A 20,280-nucleotide genomic window follows, 5' to 3' on the forward strand; every position below is an offset into this window, starting at 1 on the left:
CTGTTAGGTAAGAAATATGTTCAGTTATAAATTACATTTCTGGTCTTCCCAGGCAGATAAAACTGATTGGGATATTACATGTGGGTATGTGTATACGAAAATATACAAATATATATGTGTGTAAATATATTCAGATAGAGATAAAAATATATTTGAAAATTATTACATATTATATATATTTTATTGCATAACAAAATGTATTATTTATATATAATCTGGAAAAAGCATTAAAGGAGAAAAAAAACAAAGGCAACATCTCCTACAATCTCAAAAATGACAGCAGCTACCATTGACTGGGAACCTACCATGTGCCACGTGTGAGAAGTAAGTAAAATAATGTATGAAAAGCACCAATCAAGTGCTTTACACACATTATTTTATTTAATCCTCACAAGAATCTTTAGTATTTCCATTTCGCAACTGAGTAAAATGAGGCTCAGAAAAGTAAAGTTTTCAAGGTCACAAACCAGTGATTTGTAGAACCAAAATTTTAACCAAGATTTGTGTGACCTAAAGCTAGGGCTAAATGCAGAAACATAACGGCTTAACTGCCAACAAGTATTTTCACTAAAATTATAGGTTTTTTTTTTTTTTTTTTTAGACAGGGTCTTGCTCAGTTGCCCAGGCTGCAGTGTAGTGCTTTGATCTGCACCCTTAGGCTCTGGGGCTCAAGCAGTTCTCCCACCTCAGCCCTTCAAATAGTTGAGACTACAAGCATGCACCACCCCATCACACCAGGCTAATTTTAAAACTTTTTTCAGAGAGATGAGGTCTCACTATACTACCCAGACTGGTCTCAAACTCCTGGGCTCGAGCGATCCTCCCGCCTCAGCCTCCCAGAGTGCTGGGATTTACAGGCATGAGCCACCACGCTCACCCTGGCCAAATTATAATCTTTTAACATCAAATTGAAAAGATATAAATTATTGTATGACTATTAGGGTGAAGAAAGGAGGTTATAAAATACACACAAAAATTTCAGGACCTCTTGAAGTATGAAGTCAATTCCACTGTCCTGTGAAGGTCCTTGTATTTTACTACCTTAAAAACAGTCCCCTACTAAAATAAAATGCACGTAGGACAAAAGCAAACAGACCAATTGTCAATCTAATTATTTTCATAGAACAGATAATAAGACTCTATTTCTGTAAGACATTGTGCAGAGTAAAAGCGGGCCTGACAATACTATCCTTAGAAAGCCAGCATGCTTGTAAGGCTGGCCTTTGGCTGGCTCCCAGGCACTTTGATTTCCTGAGCGTTCCCATTACGCCCTGATAAGGAATGGTTCACTGTGCCTGAATTGTTTACGAAACAATATGGTCTACACTGAACATCTGCTTTCCTCCCAGGAGTCTGGAATTTTGGTACATACTAGGTAGGCGGTGCCTATGTGACCAGTTCCAAGTAAGAACGCTGCGCAGAGTTTCTAAGGAGCTTGCCTAATCCCCATGTGTTGTTACAGTTCACTGCTGGGGGAATTAAGCACATCCTGTGGAACTCTGAGGACTTTGGAAGATTGCGCTTGTTTTCCACTGGACTTGGCCTCATACACCTTTTCCATTTGCTGACTTTGCTTTGAATCCTTTTGCTGAAATAAGCCAGGGCCATGGGCATAATTACATGCAAAATCCTATGAGTCCTCCTAGAGAAATCATTTAAACTGGGAGTGGTCCTGAGGACTCCCAACACAAAGATATAGAAGATAAAAACTCAGTTTAGTTATTCCTCTTATGTGTTTAAATAACCTGTAAGGTATAACACAAATCGTTACCTCTTCTTTCTTTATATCTTTTTCTTGGTGCGGGAAAAATTCTACCTTCAGGCTTCCTGATGATGGCTGCTCTGGAGGAGGTAGGTAACTCTTTGTATTCACAGCATCAAAAAGTTTTTCCACAAATATCTGTGTCTCTAAAAATAAAACCAAACACCATAGATTAAAAGACATTTGTTAAGATTAATTCTCCGCTTCCACATCTCTTATCTCTAATATGATGAAATATACCTTGACTTTTATAAATTAGAAAATATACTAGTACTGGCCAGGCATGGTGGCTCACGTCTGTAATCCCAGCACTTTGAGAGGCCAAGGCGGGCGGATCCCCTGAGGTCAGGAGTTCAAGACCAGCCTGGCCAACATGGTGAAACCCCGTCTCTACAAAAACACAAAAATTAGCCAGACATGATGGCAGGTGTCTGTAATTCCAGATACTAGGGAGGCTGAAGCAGGACAATCACTTGAACCCAGGAGGCGGAGACTACAGTGAGCTGAGATCGCGCCATTGCACTCAAGATCATGCCACTGCACTCCAGCGTGGGTGACAGAGCAAGACTCCATCTCAAAAAAAAGAAAAAAAAAGAAAGAAAATATACTAATATCAACAGCTTCCCAACCAGTGTGCCATGGCACAAGTCCTGAGGCAATACTGATTCATGCTATTTTCAAGATGGCAGGGGCTGGAACGGCCGCAGCCTCCGGGCCAGTCACTTCCAGCCATGACTAAGTTTTCTCCATGTAGCCTACTCAGTGTGGCAAACACAAACACTATCATTATCTAGATGTGGCAATGTGCAAAAAGCTGAAAAGCAATGTGCTAGTTAAGATTCAAAGTAGTTTCCTAAGCAGTATTAGCTTTAAATAATTAAGCAGTCATTTTCTTAATCTTTTAATCTACATAAGAAAAAATATCAACATGCTTTAAGAATAAGCACGTGGACATTACTGAGAGGTGGCATCCATTTTAAATAAGTTATGGATATACTCAGTAATAATATTGTTTATTTAACTTTGGTAAAATTAGGGCTTCTTACTAAGTTCCTTTAATATTCTGTGGATAAACTTATTTTAAATAACTTTATTTTTTTTGAGATGAGTCTCACTCTGTCACCCAGGCTGGAGTGCAATGACGCGATCTTGGCTCACCGCAACCTCCGCCTCCCAGGTTCAAGCAATTCTCCTGCCTCAGCCTCCCAAGTAGCCGGGACTACAGGCATCCACCATCATGCCCAGCTAATTTTTATATTTTTTGTAGAGATAGGGTTTCATCATGTTGGCCAGGCTGGTCTTGAACTACTGACCTCAGGTGATCCACCCACCTCAGCCTCTCAAAGTGCTGGGATTACAGGCGTGAGCCATCGTGCCAAGGCTTAAATAACTTTTTAAAATATAGTAGTATTTTCAAACCAAAGATCTTACCTTTCTGAAGAAATACGTCCAGCTGATCAATACATAATGCCTTTAACTCTTTTTCACTTTTGTCTTTCTTTACCAAAGCCAGAACATATTTTGCTAGGGCAGATGGATCTGCATCACAGCTGAAGAAAAAAACCAACGTTGAAGAAAATTTAGCCAACTGCACATTCTACAAATTCCAGTTACAAACTGAATTAGTGAGAATAACAGTTAAGTGAGTTAATACATGTAAAAAGCACCTGGGTCACAGAGGACCTTGAAGAAATTTAAGTTCTCTTTATACTAACACTTCTTAATGCTATGTGTAGCCATTTTATTTCTTAAAAACATTCCCATCAGTATATTAGTTTAAACAGCAAAAAAAGAAAGTCTAGAAATGGATCCAAACGTACTAGGAATTCAGATTTTATAAAAGTGGCATCCAAACCAACAAAGAAGAGATAAATTATGCAATAAATGTATTGAGGCCAGGCCCAGTGACTCAATCCTGTAATGACAGCACCTTGGGAGACTGAGGCGGGCAGATTGCTTGAGCTCAGGAGTTCAAGACCAGTCTGGGCAAAATGTTAAAACCCAGTCTCTACCAAAAGAAAAAAAAAAAGAAAAACAAATTAGGCATGATAGTGTGCCCCTATAGTCCCAGCTACTCGGGAGGCTGAGGGGGAATAATCATCTGAGCCCAGAAGTTCAAGGCTGCAGTGATCTGTGACCGCATCACTGCATTCCAGTCTGGGTGACAGAATAAGACCCTGTCTCAAAAAAAGAAAAGAAAATGTATTGAGACAACTTGGCAGTTACCTTTACAAAATAAACTTGGAAACATGTTAGAGGAAAACATGTTTCCTTTAGAGTTTATTTAACCCTGGAGTTAAAAAAGATATAACATCCATATATCAAAAAAGTAATGTGATTATTAAAAAAAAAAAAATTAAAATGAAGAGTCAACAAATGAAAAACAAGCTCAGTTTATCTCATCACAAACAGGCTAATTCCCCTAACCCACAGTGTTTTTACCAAGACCAACATTATAAGAGAAAAAAAGGCAAAGGATATGAATAGATGCTAAACCATAAAAGAAATAAAAATGATTCCTAAACGAGTAAAAATTCAACCTCACCCATAAGAGAAATACAAATTTAAGTTACACTGAAACATTTTTCAGTTATCAGGTTGGCAAAATCCAATAAATATGAAAATGTATTCTGGTGGCAAGACTAATGAAAAAGCAATTTTAAACATGAGCTGGTGTGAGTGAACTGGTAGATGATAGAGTATTCTGGTAGTATCAAGGTCACAAATGCAAGTTACATCTATGAATTCTACAGATATACTCACGTGTTCAAAATGACATGTGTACAAGTTACTTATTGTCATACTGATTGTAAAATCAAAAATGTGCGCATGTCCATTTAGAGAGGACTGGAAAAATAAACTGTATTAAAATTCACACAAAAGAATGACATGTAGCAAAAGGATACAAGAAACAGGTAATGAAGTTTTCAACCCTTAAGGAAATCTTCATATCAATTTATTCAATTTAAAATGCAAGACAGAGAAAAGGTTTGGATAGTATGTACCATTTGTGTTGGGGGAGAAGGGAGAAATCTGGCTTATATATATGTGGAAGGATAAATAAACTACGGCTATTTGGGCAGGATGATAGTACGAACTATAAGTAAAGGAGGGACAGGGTCAGAAGGGAAAGTTTTTTTTAAAAAAAAAATAATAATTCTACATATTCATAGAGTACAATGTGATATTTTGATACCTGTATGCAATGTATAATGAATAAATCAGGGTAATTAGCATATCTATAACCTAAAACATTTATTTCTTTGTGTTGGGAACATTCAAAATCTTCTCTTCCAGCTATCTGAAAATATATAATAAATTAACTATAGTTACCCTACAGCGTTAAACAAGAGTAGAACTTACTCCTCCAATCCAGCTGTAATTTTGTATTTGTTAACCAACTTCTCCCTGTCTCCCTACCACCCTTCCCAGCATTAATAACCACTATTCTACTTTCTACTTATATGAGATCAACTTATTTAGCTTCCATATATGAGTGGTAACATACAGCATTAATCTTTCTGTGCCTGGTTTATTTCAATTAACAACATCAGGATGGAAAATGTTTAATGTCTGAACTATTTTCATCCAATTCAAAAAAATGATATAATTGTTTATAACTAAGCTATAATTATTATTTAAGATTTTACAAGTTAGAGTAACTAACAATAAAATAATAGCAGTAGTTAATTACTAACACTTACTCAAGACCTAGTTTGTGCCATGAACTGCATTTCTAATTTTACATACTATATTGGGCTCTCACTTTACTGACAAAGAAACTGAGGTTCAAAGAAAAGCTAAGTAGACTGTCCAAGACTATATAGCAAGGAAATGAATCAAGATTTAAAACTAAATCTCATACTCCAAAGTCCACATTCTTAACCACCACACTAGACTGCCTCTTACAACGAGGTGCCAGAAACCTGACTTCCAATTTACTTTTTAAACACTCAGAGTTACAGTCACTCCCTATTCACCTGATTACTCCTTTTAAAAGTCATCCATGGCCAAGCGCAGTGGTTCACACCTATAATCCCAGCACATTGGGAGGCTGAGGTGGACAGATCACGAGGTCAGGAGTTTGAGACCAGCCGGCCCAACATGGCGAAACCCCGTCTCTACTAAAAATACACAAAATTAGCCAGGCGGGGTGGCGGGCGCCTATAATCCCAGCTACTCGGGAGGCTGAGGATGGAGAATTGCTTGCACATGGGAGGTGGAGGTTGCAGTGAGCGGAGATTGCGCCACTGCACTCCAGCCTAGGCGACAATAGCAAAATTCCATCTCAAAAAAATTCATCCACAATGCTTCCACCTCCCTATATCCTTAGTTGCTGCCATGACACAGTCCATGCTCACCTCTTCCTGTACTCTCTCCCCTTCATAGCTTAGTTTTCAAAGACCATTATATCAAGCAGTCTCTAAACAATGCCTCAACCACATATGACTCATTGTCCTCTTACCATCCTTTCATCTATCCAGCTGGTTAAAATGCCAACTGAGAACCCCTCAATTTAGATTTAATTTCATAGCTTTGCAGCATAAAAATAATGGCTTAATTTCACACCCATAACATAAGTGAGGGTCAGTAAGTAACATTTTCCAAGGATACTGACGATACAAAAAGGTTTAACAGTAATAGCTTTAAAAGGATATAACAAAGATATTAGGAAATCACAGTAGGAAGATGACTACAAATGAGCACAGGGAAAGGATAACTTAATAGTTCATTTGAAGAAAAAGAGATACATACAATGATATATTTGACATGACATCCTTCAATCTCCTTATCTGTTAGCAATTTTAACTAATAATAAATACAAAATAGAGATTCTACATGTTCTACCTAAAGTTGAAAAGCAGAATGTTAATAAAATAACTGATACACATTAAAGTAAAGCTAGCAAATACTGCAAGACATATAGAAAACATCTGAATTCCTATGTGTTTCTGGCATATAATAGTTCTATAAGAGTAAACAGTAACATATGTCACTGAATCAAAAAGTACATCTTAAAGAGTGGACAGCTTTGCTTGCACAGAATTCATACAGAGAAACTTGACTGCAAGTCAATCAACAGACGGATTTTACTTATTATAAAGACCACAAAGGCAACTGATAAAGTGTCAGAAATAAGGGCTACTTTCTTAATGAACTAGTAGAGTTTATTGTATATGCTATAAGACTCACTTGATCAACATCATTGTGGTTGTTTTACAGTACATCTTCAAATTCTTCATTCCTCCCTTTAGAAAGGTAAAGCCTAATTTCCTACCCCATGAGCATAGACTCAATTTAGTGACTTGTTTTTAACAAATAGAAGTGATGGTGTGTTTGACTTCAAAGACCAGGTCTTAAAAGTTACTGTGACATCTTCTTCATGCAGGCTTTCTTTCTTTCTGTCTCTCTCTTTCTCTCTCTCTTGTTCTACAGAAATCACCTGCTATGCCCCAAGGAAGGACACTAAAGCAGCCTTAGGGAGAACACCATGTGGCTAGTAAATGTGGCCTTCAGTCAATGGCTAGCAAGGAACTGAGGCCTCCTAACCAATAGTCACATGTGAGTGAGCTTGGAAGTAGATTCTACTGTCCCAGCACAACGGTAAGACTACACGTGTGCCCAGCAGCTTGACTACAATCTCATAAGGGACACTGAGTCAGAAATATCCAGTTAACTTGCTCCCAAATTCCTGACCCACAGAAACCGTAAGATAATAAATGTATGCTGTGTCACTAAGTTTCAGGGTAATTTGTCACTCAGGATTCATAGATCAACTTTTCTTATAAAGCTATTTCCATTTATTTACAAAGATTTGAAATGAGTTATGATCTATGCAACAAGAAAAAAAATCCACTTCGATGGTACAAGAGATTTTTTAAATACTTTCACTTTTTCTTTCAAAAATTTACTTCGATATACTTATTTCAACATTTTTAAATACAATGATTTATGATATACTAAATTTTTGTTTTATCATATAATCAGCATGGGAATACTCAGATCTATGATGAAATAAGGATGAATAACTGGAATAATAACCTTTTGATGTATCTCGAGATATACTTACATCTGGCCATCTGGTAATACTGTATGAGACCATGAAACAGATATCCTGAATAAGCACAATCAACCAGACATCAACCAAACTAGACATCAAGCTAAACCTATTTCAATTTACTGGAAATCATTATGATACATAATACTATTACTGCGTTTTATTGAACTGCTGTAAATAAATTCAGTCTACACTGAGTCTAAATGCTGTAATTTAATATTGGTTTGGGTGTCATGGTGAATTTTCAACTTATTAGTGGTTTTTCCAGTACCTTACCTGTCATTTTTCAATCCTCTCAACGAAATACCAAATCTATTTCATTTCCACACCATTATTTTTTAAATAGGACATTTTAAAAATGAATTAAAATGTTAGCAGCTAAAAATCTAGAGGAAGCCTTTCATGATTTTTAAAATTATTATGGTCTATAAACCAGTTTGATAAAACAGCAAGACAGAATTTCAGAAGAATCTCTGCTCAACATCTTCTGTAGAAGCAATCTGAACTGAAACAAAAACCATTAGCCACAACAAATAAACTACCACATACAGTTCTAAATCCTCGAAATAATCTGAATGACTTTCTAACGTGTTAAGAGTTCAAATTACATAGAAGCAGGGGTTAAAATTTCACATTTAATGGCAAAACAACTGAATTTGCATTTAGGAGGCAATGTTCCTTAAGTCCCACAAGAAGTTCCATTTTTACTTCAATATTTTTGAAAACAAAAAGCTGAGTAAAAAATATAGACCACAGAAATTTAGTAATATACTGAAATGTTATATATCAGGAATAGAAAGGCAAAATTTATGTTCTCTTTCTATTCGTCTTAAGTGTTATATTATCTGAACATCTAGTAATGATGTTACGCAAAGTCAATTAAATATTCAAATTACCTAATTAAAAAAACTATATTCATATAGCAAACTATTTTAAAAAATTATCTCCATGGCTAGCAAGATTGTTCGAGGTACTTTACTATACCAGTTGCCACTGCTGATAAAAGGTTTGTAATTTGAATGATCTATATCTTGTCAGAGCTAGACTTTTCTTTACCCCTGCTATACTGCTAGCATCCTGAAAATATGTGAAAGAAAAAGTAGAGCTGAAATTGCCTTACAGATCAAGGAAAAAAAGAATCAAGTTTTGAAAAGTACTTCTTAGCTCCCACAAACAACAAAATCTGCCAATAAAGTAGGATTCTGACCACCAAGTGCTCCAACTGCAATTACTCTTCTGCGTATGTTGGGGCTGGTGAGGGGACAGAATACAAACAAAAGCAAAAACTACAAAACAAGGCATGAGATGTGACTTAACAATAGCATTTGTAGAAGGTAAATAGAAGGTGAACAACTTAAGTACTTTAATAAATGGCTAAGTTAAAGGAAATGAAAGTGTGAAATGGCTGGGAGGAAACACAAACTCTAAACATGCAATAAACAGAAAACTGAGAACTGGACAGGAAAGAGTGCTGCTCTCCTATGCAGTACAGTGTTAGTGCTTTCAGTTCTAGGTGCCACCTTTATAAATGCATAAACAAACTCAAACAGGTTCTTAGAAAATGACCAAGATGGTACATGGATGTCATTATTAGATGGTTTTCTAGGGATTCTCAGCCTAGAGAACTGAAATGTCAGAGAGAACTTGATAAATCTTCAAGTAATTGAAAGGTTATCACAAGGAAAAAGGATTACATTTGTCCAATATATCCTCCAAGGAATGTAACTGAAGCCAGTAAGCAGAAGCAGCCAAACAGGTTTTGGCTTAAAATAGAGAGAGACTTTTTTTTTTTTTTTTTTTTTTTTTTTTAAATAATCAGAGGCCTCCCAAAGGCAGAATAAACTGCCCAAGGGTTCTCCATCATTAGAATGGTTTCAAGCATAGGCTGAACAGCTCTTGGCAGATAAGCACTGGATTGGATAGCAAATCCCTCACAAATATCAATGTGTATAATCATTAGGTTTAAATTTGTTCATGAGATATTGTGCAAATATATGAAATATAAGATAATACAGCAGTCTGTTCAATTACTGATCTACATATATTAGTAATAAAAAGGCATTTTTTAAAAATTACACTGTAGATAAAATACACCCTACAAAAAATCTGAGACATATTAATAGTTACTAAGCAAGAGAATATACATACAAATATCTGTTTCACTAGATCAATGGCTCATTTCTGTCAGGGATTATCTTTCATCTTCATATAAAGTTTGATGAATAAAATAAGAAAATAAGTATGTTGGGTTTGGTGATTATCGTCCAAATATCGCATTCATTATTCAAGAAAATTTTAAAAGCACCTACTCTGTCACTGTTCTAGATCCTGAAAATATGACTTTTAGAAACGTCACTGTTGCCACAGAATTTACATTGGTGGGTGGAGTGAGACAATATGCGTATTACACAAACATACGTTTATACTATGTATTGTCAACATTTGCTCTGAGGAAAAATCCAGGTTGAAAGGATAAAGTGTAAAGGAGGAGAAAGGAAGAAAGGTAAGGAGAAAGAAAACAGAAAAGATAAAACAAGTATTATTTAAGATCATCAAGGAAGGACTCTGTTGAAGTGACATTTAAACAGGGATCTGAATTTAGATAGGAATGGAAATGGAATGCAAGCATGCTTTATAGCTATCTACGAAAAAAAAAAAAAAATTAAAAAGCCCAGGCCAAGGGAACCCATCAGAAACAGCCTAAGGCCTACTTGACCTACTTGACACATATGAGGGATAGGAGTCAAGTGAAATGGAGCAAAGTGACCATTCATGAACACTGGGGTTTCCAATTTTAATTCTCCAAGGATTTCAAATTAACTGCTTCAGTGAGCTTTGGCAAATTAAACCTCTAAATCACTACCAAGTCATTCACATCAATGATTTTAAAGGTATAAAAATAAAACTTTGTCAATTCCCGAATATACTGTGTTAACGATACAGCTAATAAAGCTTTTTTTTCCCATTTCTTTTTTTTAGAGACAAAGTCTTGCTGTTACCCAGGCTGGAGGGCAGTGGTGCAATCATGGTTCACTGAAGCCTTGAACTCCTGCCAAGAGATCCTCCCACCGCTGCCTCCCGTGTAGCTAGGACTACAGGTGCACACAACTACGCCTGGCTCATTTTTGTGTGTAGAAATAGGGTCTTACTCTATTGACCAGGCTGGTTTCGAACTCCTGGCCTCAAGTGATCCCCCCGCCTCAGCCTCCCAAAGTGTTGGGATTTATAGGTGTGAGCAATAGTGCCCAGCTAGCATCTTTGTTTTTAAAAAATAGTTCAGGCCGGGTGCGGTGGCTCAAGCCTGTAATCCCAGCACTTTGGGAGGCCGAGACGGGCAGATCACGAGGTCAGGAGATGGAGACCATCCTGGCTAACACGGTGAAACCCCGTCTCTACTAAAAAATACAAAAAACTCCGGGCGACGTGGCGGGCGCCTGTAGTCCCAGCTACTCGGGAGGCTGAGGCAGGAGAATGGCGTAAACCCAGCAGGCGGAGCTTGCAGTGGGCTGAGATCCGGCCACTGCACTCCAGCCTGGGCGGCACAGCGAGACTCCGTCTCAAAAAAAAAAAAAAAAAAAAAGTTCAGTTGGAGACTTCCAGCTTCATGCATATCCTTTAAAAGCATAGAAGTGACCATCTAAGAAGGTCATTCTCTTCCAACTATATCTGGGATGGAGAGGGAAATACACACACTAAAGTTATAGAAGCCAAAAATAATACAGAAAATCAAATGTTATAATAAAATATCTTTAAAAACTAAATATTCTTAATAAGAAACAAATCACCTTCAGAAATAAAGGTCGTACTAATCCCCCAACACACTCATAGTGTGTTTTGGTTTTTGAGATTTTCAAAACAGTAATGAGACCGTAAAGAAATCTTTAATACTCCAATACAATATTTCAAAAAGTTTGTTTTGCACGAGTTTCTTGGAGACTTTAGACATTCAGTAGAATGTAACTCATGGAATTTAACCCAAGCTTCCATTTTCAGTAATCTTGAAAAGGAGCTGGAGGTGGCAGTGGGAATTAAAAATTAAATTTAAATATGTTAACTGAGTAACTTTAGAACACGGATATGCACCCACGTCTGTTCCTTCCAAATTTTCATTTTATATTCAGGAAAAATATCTAATTTGCATCAAAGTCATGATTTTATATTCTGTACTTAGAATTACTCTTTTAAAAATCCAAATTTCATTGTGGCAAGCATAATACATACATTGAAATTTTCAATTGCTGTAGTTTATTACATGCTTCATTCAATTCGAACAAGAAAGCAAAAATAGACTACTTATATACAGTAATTAGTTACAGCAAAGACAACTCATTAAGAATTAGTATACACCCAGTTCATTCTACAAAATAAAATCATCTAAACATGATCCATCCTTGAGCATCACACATTCTACTAATACTTCTTCATCACTGCAAAATGTATCACAATACATGTAATTACAACACTGAAAACTACTGGCCAGTTCTTTTATTCCCCCACATCACTCCAAGAAATAGCAGTGATTTCATCTTACTTTTAGAACAATGATTCTTAAATTTTTGGTATCAGGAGCCCGCTATGCTTTACAAATAAGGAACCACTCCAAACAGCTTTTTATTTAAAAGAGTTATATCAATATTTATTAAGAATTAAAATTGAGAAAAAATTTAGTTTAGTTTGAAATAATAAATCCATTGTAACTTAGCATAAAAACCCTATATATTTCTTTGAGTCATGAGAAGAATTTATTCGTGCAAACAAACAGGAAGCCTATATGTGGGGCTGGCTTTTTTTCTGAATCCAGGAGTTCAAATCATATCACCAGGACTCTCTATTCTGCATTTTCACTTTCAGAAAGGCTCTCTATGTGTGGCAAAAATGATGGCCCCCAAGCAGTTCTCGGCTTACGTTATTCTCACAGCTAGTGAAATCAGAAAAAGGAGGCTACTCTTCTCTCCCCCAGCATCCATACTGGCCTCTGAAAATGACTCATCTTTCCCAGCTTAGGTCATATCCCCACTGCAGGTCAGGGATGGGCAGAGCTCTATGATAAATAGCCTCACCTGAAATTAAACACCATATTTTTTAAATTAAAAAAACCCAAAAACTATTTTTCCAAAATAAAACACAACTTTTCTGAGAAGAGTGACCACGTTTTACACTTTTTGCAAATATCTTTGTCTGGCTAAATGGAGGACAGGCCGATTCTTATATCTGTTTTTACATTCAGTCTGTTATGATACGTTATATTGTTGAAGTACATGAAGAAAAACTGATCTGACGTAGATACATAGTTGGAAAAATAAGGACCTCATAAGACACCATGAAAGGCTCTCAGGAAATTCCAGGAATCCTCACACCACACTAGGGAACCATACCTTTAAAAGTTACATAACTTCTAAATTAAATTAAAAAAAAAAAGTGTCCATTAAGTGTCAAAGACCCAAAAATCAGATCACAAAACCAAAGTAAAAGTTTGTGCTGTTCAGTGCAAAGAGCAGCAGCCCAAATGACAAACTAAGCACAGATCGTTGTGGTTATAAGTGTGGTTATAACATCAAGCCACAGAACTCTCTCTTTTAAAAAAAAAAAAAGGTGGATCTGCAATATGGTAGCCCATGACTAATCTTCATATTTAGTCTTTTTTTTTTTTTTAAATTCCTATTCATAGTTGAGGAAGAATTGAGTTCTCTGAGAAAAGACTGGTTCTAGAGGCCAAGCCCACTCCAGTTACTCACATTCTATCTAGTTAACAACAGATCTCAGATAATCCATCCCTCTGATTACTAAAATTAGAGAGCAGAGGCTAGTGAACATTTTCTTTTAAAACCAAAAAGGCAAAATTATCCAAAAGAAATAGCATTAAAACTAGAAATACAAAAAATCTAGTTCTATCATCCTGTTGGATAAATTTGGCTGAGTCGATTAAACCTTTAAACTTTTTCTGATATTTCTTTAAAAGGTCTGGCTAATGCTGTGTGGTTACGTATGCTAGAGATTCATTTTTAAGTCTTTAACACTGCTACCAAAATTTTCTGATACGGTTACCAGAATCATGCCAAAATCTTTCTTTAAAAAGGAGAAATTATTACAGACACTTTTCCGCTCATGAATCTTAAGGCTAAGCAAACTAAGCTTCAGTTTCTTCATCTAACAGCTGACCTGCCAAACTAGAAATAATTACCAATAAGTATAATTACAAATAAGCAGCACTTTATTAACCTGCCAAGCACCCTAACAATCGTTAAGGGATTACTAAATAATGAACTATGATAAAAAATGCCTATAATCACCCCTAAAAACATACTTTAGTTAAATTCTGGTTGTCATATTTTAAGTCCTATATTCCCTTTCAAACCTACTTTGTCCCAAGCCAAATTGTCAGCCTTTCTATGAAGCAGTCTGGTATTGAAGAAAAGCACTGAACTGTACTCCAAAAAACATAGAGTTTTCAGATTTCCAGTCTGGTGTCATTTCTACTTTATTCACTAGTTATATAATCCTGTGTTAGCATTCTATTTCGCTAGGCTTTAGTTTACTCATTTTAAAAATAAAGGCACTGAACCATACAATCTGAAAAAGTGAGTCATTTTTGTGAAAAAATATTAAGCTTTCACCACCTTGCACTCTTTCTCTCTTCCCATTCCCAGTAACTTTTAGTTAACTGAATTTCAGAATAATTCGGTACATAGCATTAGAATCATCAAGAGATTTTTCCTTTATGTCTCTCTGAAGAGTCACAGAATCCCATTTCCTCAGCACTCATGACCAAATTTTGAGCCCTTGGAAGGCATAAATAGATAAATTCTACTTAATAGAAACATTTTGTATATTTCTCCTAAATTGCCAGACCTATGTATCTGTACATTGTTTCTACCACTGTTATATAGCTACTGGTATGTTTGTCTGTTTCTCCCATTGGTATTACAGATAACTACGTCTGCCTTTTCCCTAGAACAAATCACAATGTATTGAGAAGGAGCTTCTAATTATCAACATTATACCAATCTAAATTCAGGCATTTCACAACTCAGTCTTAAACTAGACTAAGAAATGGCTAACTAGTCTTCCTTTGTCTTCAAAATGTTTTATCTAATCAAATCTCTACATGTCATAAACTGGAGTGCAGTGGCAATCTCGGCTGACTGCAATCTCTGCCTCCCATGTTCAAGCAATTCTCCTGCCTCAGCCTCCCCAGTAGCTGGGATTACAGGCATGTACCACCATGTCCGGCTAATTTTTGTACTTTAAGTAGAGATAGGGTTTCACTATGTTGGCCAGGCTGATCTTGAACTTCTGACCTCAGGTGATCCACCCGCTCGGGCCTCCCAAAGTGCTGGGATTATAGGCATGAGCCACTGTGCCCAGCAAGCAACATTCTTAAAAAGAGATCGGATCAAGGAACTCCTGTTTTAACCTTCACCACATCTCATAATATAGCTCCAAAATTGTCCGATCACTTCAGTATGGCAATAAAACTTTCTCTACATCTGAAACCCACAGAGGTTAGGTGGATTCAAGAACCTTCTCCTAATCACAATGTATACTCATGATTCCTCCAAACTTCATGTATTCTCACAGAACTTAACTGTTCCTCCAATTTGGCTGTTTAACGTCATCAGAGGCATCCAAACTCAACATGATTCAATTTAGGAAAGTACATTTATAACTTTACAGACTGGTAACTGCAAGTTGATAAAGCAGTTTTCAAAATAAGGTCTACCTATTTCACAGTCTGCCGGCTACTATAAAAAATTAAACTTTTTAAAAAGGTAAGATAAGTATTTGAGAGATCATTAAAGAAAATAACAGTAACATAGAAGAAACCTCACAATGACAATCTCTCACAAAATATGCACAAAAAAAGATCACAAGTTATATGCCTTACAGCACCTGTTATTGCATTTATAACTATTACAAAGAGCAACAAAAAAATGATCTGCTGAAGTATATATTAATGCTATGTGGAATCTGTAATCATTCAAACACTTTTCATTTATAAGTGACTTCATTTAAGACTTTATAAATGTTTTTTATCGACTTTTAAATTGCCTGTAAAATGGAAAATAAATAATTGCAGAATGTATGGAGCAGAGATATAGAGAACTCAAAAGCAGGCTAGAATTTACATTGACACACTATCTCCTGTCACTTCTTTTAAAATGGCTCTTTAAAAAACAAAATGAGGAATTACTAATAATGCAATACATAACATCATAAAACAAGTTCATCTGAACTACTGGATTTAAACCAAGAAAGTATACTTAATACTAAGAAAGCCCCCAATAGCAGCCTTAGCTGACTTCTAGAAAATAACTTCTACTAATGAAAATAAAGCAAACCATACACACAGAGGAAGATGTTCATTGCAGAGCTATTTAGAAAGTCAAAAACCGTGTACCAGTTGTGTTGTTAAAGAAAAAAAGAAACAGGGGAAAAAAAAGTTATTTGGAAAGCCAAAGAAAAAAGAAAATAACCTAAATGACAAATAAGAACAGAATGGTTACATAAACTATAGTCTCTCATCCATGTACTAACCAAGCCTAATCCTGCTTGGCTTCCAAGTTAGATGAGATCAGGGGTGTTCACAGTGGTATGGCCGTAGATGATTTGGTCATGCAAAAACGTTGGATTTCAGCCATTGTAACAGCATAAAAACTACATATTAATAGTAAAAGTTCAAGGATGGGAAACGTGAAGAGGATTTTGCTTTTCATTTCAAAGTCTTTAAGTTTTCCTTGACTATGTACAGGAATTACTTAATTCAAGAAAATAAGCTTTTTTCCCCCTAAAAAGTAATAATTACATCATAAAGTACTATTTAAACAAAGTGCAATATACTCACATAATGGAATTCTATGGAACCACTGGAAAGAATAGGAATCTACCTAATAGTATACTTTTATGGGATGATGTGCAGTGTTACTGGAAATACTAGTTGCAGTAGTAACATATAAATGATTCTATCTATGAAAAAAAGTTATGTATCTTCATAAATAGGTGGCACATATAGGTTTATTTTTACAAATATATGTTTACATGTTTACATATGAGAATCAGAAAGCAATAAGAAGACTCATTTTTGGTTTCTATTTCTACGCTGTTTAAATTTTTATTAGAACCATCATGTACTATTTTCAATTCATAAGACTTAAGAAACTGTGTTAACTAATCCAGCCTAAAAATAATGAGAGCATTATTATTAACTACTGTATATACCATGAATCTGACAACAGAATACTACTTAGCAATACAAAGCAGCAAACTACAGATATATGCAATAATACGAATAAATCTCAGGCACATTACAAGGAGTTAAAAAGAAGCCTTGCTCAAAACAATACTCTGATGCCATTGGCAGAAAGTTTTACAACAGGCAATCCTAATATATGTGGAAAAACAGCAGAACGCTGCTTCCTTCTAGAGGTAGGTGTGGGCATGGGAAAAGAAATGAGTAAATTTTGCAGGGCTATAGTAATGTTCTTTATCTTAACAGGTGACTGGGTTACAAAAATGTATACACTTGTCAAAACTACAAAATGGTACCCTTAAGATCTGTGCACTTGATTGTATCTAAATTCTAAAACTAAAATAAAACTAAAATCCTGAAGTAAAGCATGGTATGCATGCTTTAGGGGTAAGTGCACTGACATCTGCGATTTATTCTGAAATGAACCAAAGGATAATAGTGACAAGCACACTAAAATGTTAATGGCAGAATCTCAATGATGGGTATGTCACTGTAAAATTCTTTCAACTTTTCTGTATATTCAAAATTTTCATAATAAAGTTGAGGGGCAAGGGCAGTCAAGCAAAACCAGGCAGGAAAATTCTAAAACTGAACATTATTGACAGGGGACTAGCCTTTTATCACCAAAAATAAGAGAAAAGTATAAAAGACACAGATAAATATAACATATAAAAAGTCTAGAATAAACCCAAATACATATAAGAACTCAGTATCTATTTAAGGTTGCATCTTAAATCCTTGGGAAAACATGGATTATGCAGTCAAGTTTTATAGAGACACCTTTGTGTGCATCTGGATAAAAATACATAAATACGGCTTTATCCCTACTTCATACCTGGATTTTCTTTCAAAATAAGATAATAAAGGATACGTGTGATACTATTTGACAAAATACAGTGACTGGTTTCCATTTTGCCTGACTTCTCGTGGTCATAATATGATTTATAGCATATATATTGTCAATTAGAGTTCATTAATTGACTGGTAAATCAATTAGTACGCTGGCATACAGTAAGCACAACTAGTGATAACTTTTGCTATGTTATCATTGGCAGTAATTTTATCTCAAAACAGGGAAAGTTTTTCTGACTATGACTACAATAGAAAATCTAGACTCCATGGAGTAAAGGATAAATTCAACTACATAAAATGAAGCATTTCTTTGTGTGCGTGTGAGTGTTTTAGAGACAGAGTCTTGTTCTGTCGCTCAGGCTGGAGTGTAATGGCCCCATCTCGTGTCACTGCAACCTCCACCTCCTGGGTTCAAGCTATTCTCCTGCTTCAGCTTCCCAAGTAGCTGGGATTACAGGTGCCCACCACAACATCAGGCTAATTTTTATACTTTTAATAGAGACAGGGTTTCACAATGTTGGCCAGGCTGGTCTCAAACTCTTGACCTCAAATGATCCACCCACCTCAGCTTCTCAAAGTGCTGGGATTACAGGTGTGAGCCACCGCACCCAGCTGAAGCATTTCTATATTAGAAAAATTAACACAAGCTGGATCAAAACATAAATGTCAGTATGGGAAAGAAAAAGTTGTAGCTCATATCACAATTTCCCTAATACATGAAAAGCTCCTACAAATCAACTTTCTAAGAAACCAACAATGTATCAGAAAAACTAGGGAATGTAAGAACAATCAACAGAAAAAAATACATAATATGTAACGTACAACATATAATTATATATTACATAATTATAATTACATATGTAACTATAATTATATAATAGTAATATATAATTAGTAATCATACATAATTACATTACACATTATTTATGATGTAACCATTACTTTTTAGGGAAAAAAGCTTATTTTCTTAAATTATTAAATTAATCTCTGGAGCATTATATATTATATATAATAATTATATAAGTATGTATTATATATAAGTAATGGTTACATCATAAATCATAAACATATATCCTAATATATTAGTTATATAATGATATGTTATATGTTATACATATAAACATATTTAATGTATAAAAATACATATTATCTATATATAATTTACAAAACTTTATATATATAAATAAACATAGGAAAAATTTTTCAACCTAACTTTTATAAGACAAATGCACATTAAAACTACATTAGCCATTCCATCTCAGGCTGGATGTGCAAAATCACAAGAGACCATTGCTTTCACCCCAACAAAAAACAAGCCACTTTAACTACAAAACTATAGTATTTTTTAAAACCTAAAGAGCTTGAGGAGACCAAAAAAAAAATTCATAAATGAACTAACTAAATTCCAGAAAGTGACAAGCCCTTCAGAAGAGCAAAGAAACCCATGTTTACTCTCATTCCTGGTGGAAAGTCAGGAAGAAAAATGTGACTCCATAGATGGAGGTAAAGAGAAACCAGCCAAACTTTAAAACATCTTTTAGCAGTCATATATATGTGCTGTCAAGAGAAATTAGAATCAGAAGTACCACAAGCCACAAAGTGAGTCTACAGCCACTCATCAGCACTTACTAACCAAAGACTCATGAGTAATTCTGGGAGCAAGGAAGAACTAGAAGTGATCACCAAGAAACTAAAAGCTTCCAGCTAACAAAGTCTGAGGGTAGAGCACAAGGGCTGAGGGAAACCCCTCTGAGGCATTCTTGGGTGGGTTACCATTCAAAAGACAAGGAAAGGAACAACACTGCTGAAACACAGTTCCAAAAGTCATAAAGGCAGGAGGTAAGACTGAAGAACAAAGATCTCCCCAGCAATTCAAAAACCTGGAACCAGAGGCACTTGGCCCTTTTCCAAGTGTACTTCCTTTCATACTTGCTGTAAAGCATTTTAATAAGCATTTTAATAAACATTCACTCCTGCTCTAAAACTTGCCTCAGTTTTTCCTTCTGCCTTATATCTCCTCGGTCGAATTTTTTCTTCTGAGGAGACAAGAAGTGAGATTGCTGCAGACCCACAGGAATTTGCAGCAGTTAACATACGTCTGTGCTGCATGACTTGGGTACATTCCCTGCTCGTAAGAGACCTGTACGGAGTGCTGTCTTCGGCTGGAGGCATTCAAACCACATTTATTCTCCCATTCGCTGTCTAGCTTACTAACCAACCATCAGAACAATTCCTCTTGGTCACAAGTGGCTCTGCTCCCCCATCTGACCACTGAGATCACCCTATTGAGTGGCTCGTGGGGGTGGGAAGGACCTTGGGGTCTGCACCGAGTAGAAATGAGGCACTAATTACCCTCCTGGA

At 35.8% G+C, this 20,280-nt stretch overlaps 1 protein-coding gene across 19 annotated transcripts in view; it reads right to left on the minus strand.

Moving 5' to 3' along the window:
• RBM26 (RNA binding motif protein 26) overlaps positions 1 to 20,280 on the minus strand; it is a 95,752-nt gene that overhangs the window by 63,683 nt on the left and 11,789 nt on the right. For all 19 annotated transcript variants that reach the window (XM_030922062.1, XM_030922057.1, XM_030922055.1 and 16 more), the window contains exons 2-3: positions 3,194 to 3,312; positions 1,772 to 1,908 (exon numbers count right to left, since the gene is read on the minus strand). In XM_030922062.1, the coding sequence (XP_030777922.1) occupies positions 1,772 to 1,908; positions 3,194 to 3,312 (256 nt within the window). The remainder of the gene's footprint in view (positions 1 to 1,771; positions 1,909 to 3,193; positions 3,313 to 20,280) is intronic.

The sequence above is a fragment of the Rhinopithecus roxellana genome, chromosome 18 (assembly GCF_007565055.1).
Source record: "Rhinopithecus roxellana isolate Shanxi Qingling chromosome 18, ASM756505v1, whole genome shotgun sequence".
Lineage (NCBI taxonomy): Eukaryota > Metazoa > Chordata > Mammalia > Primates > Cercopithecidae > Rhinopithecus > Rhinopithecus roxellana.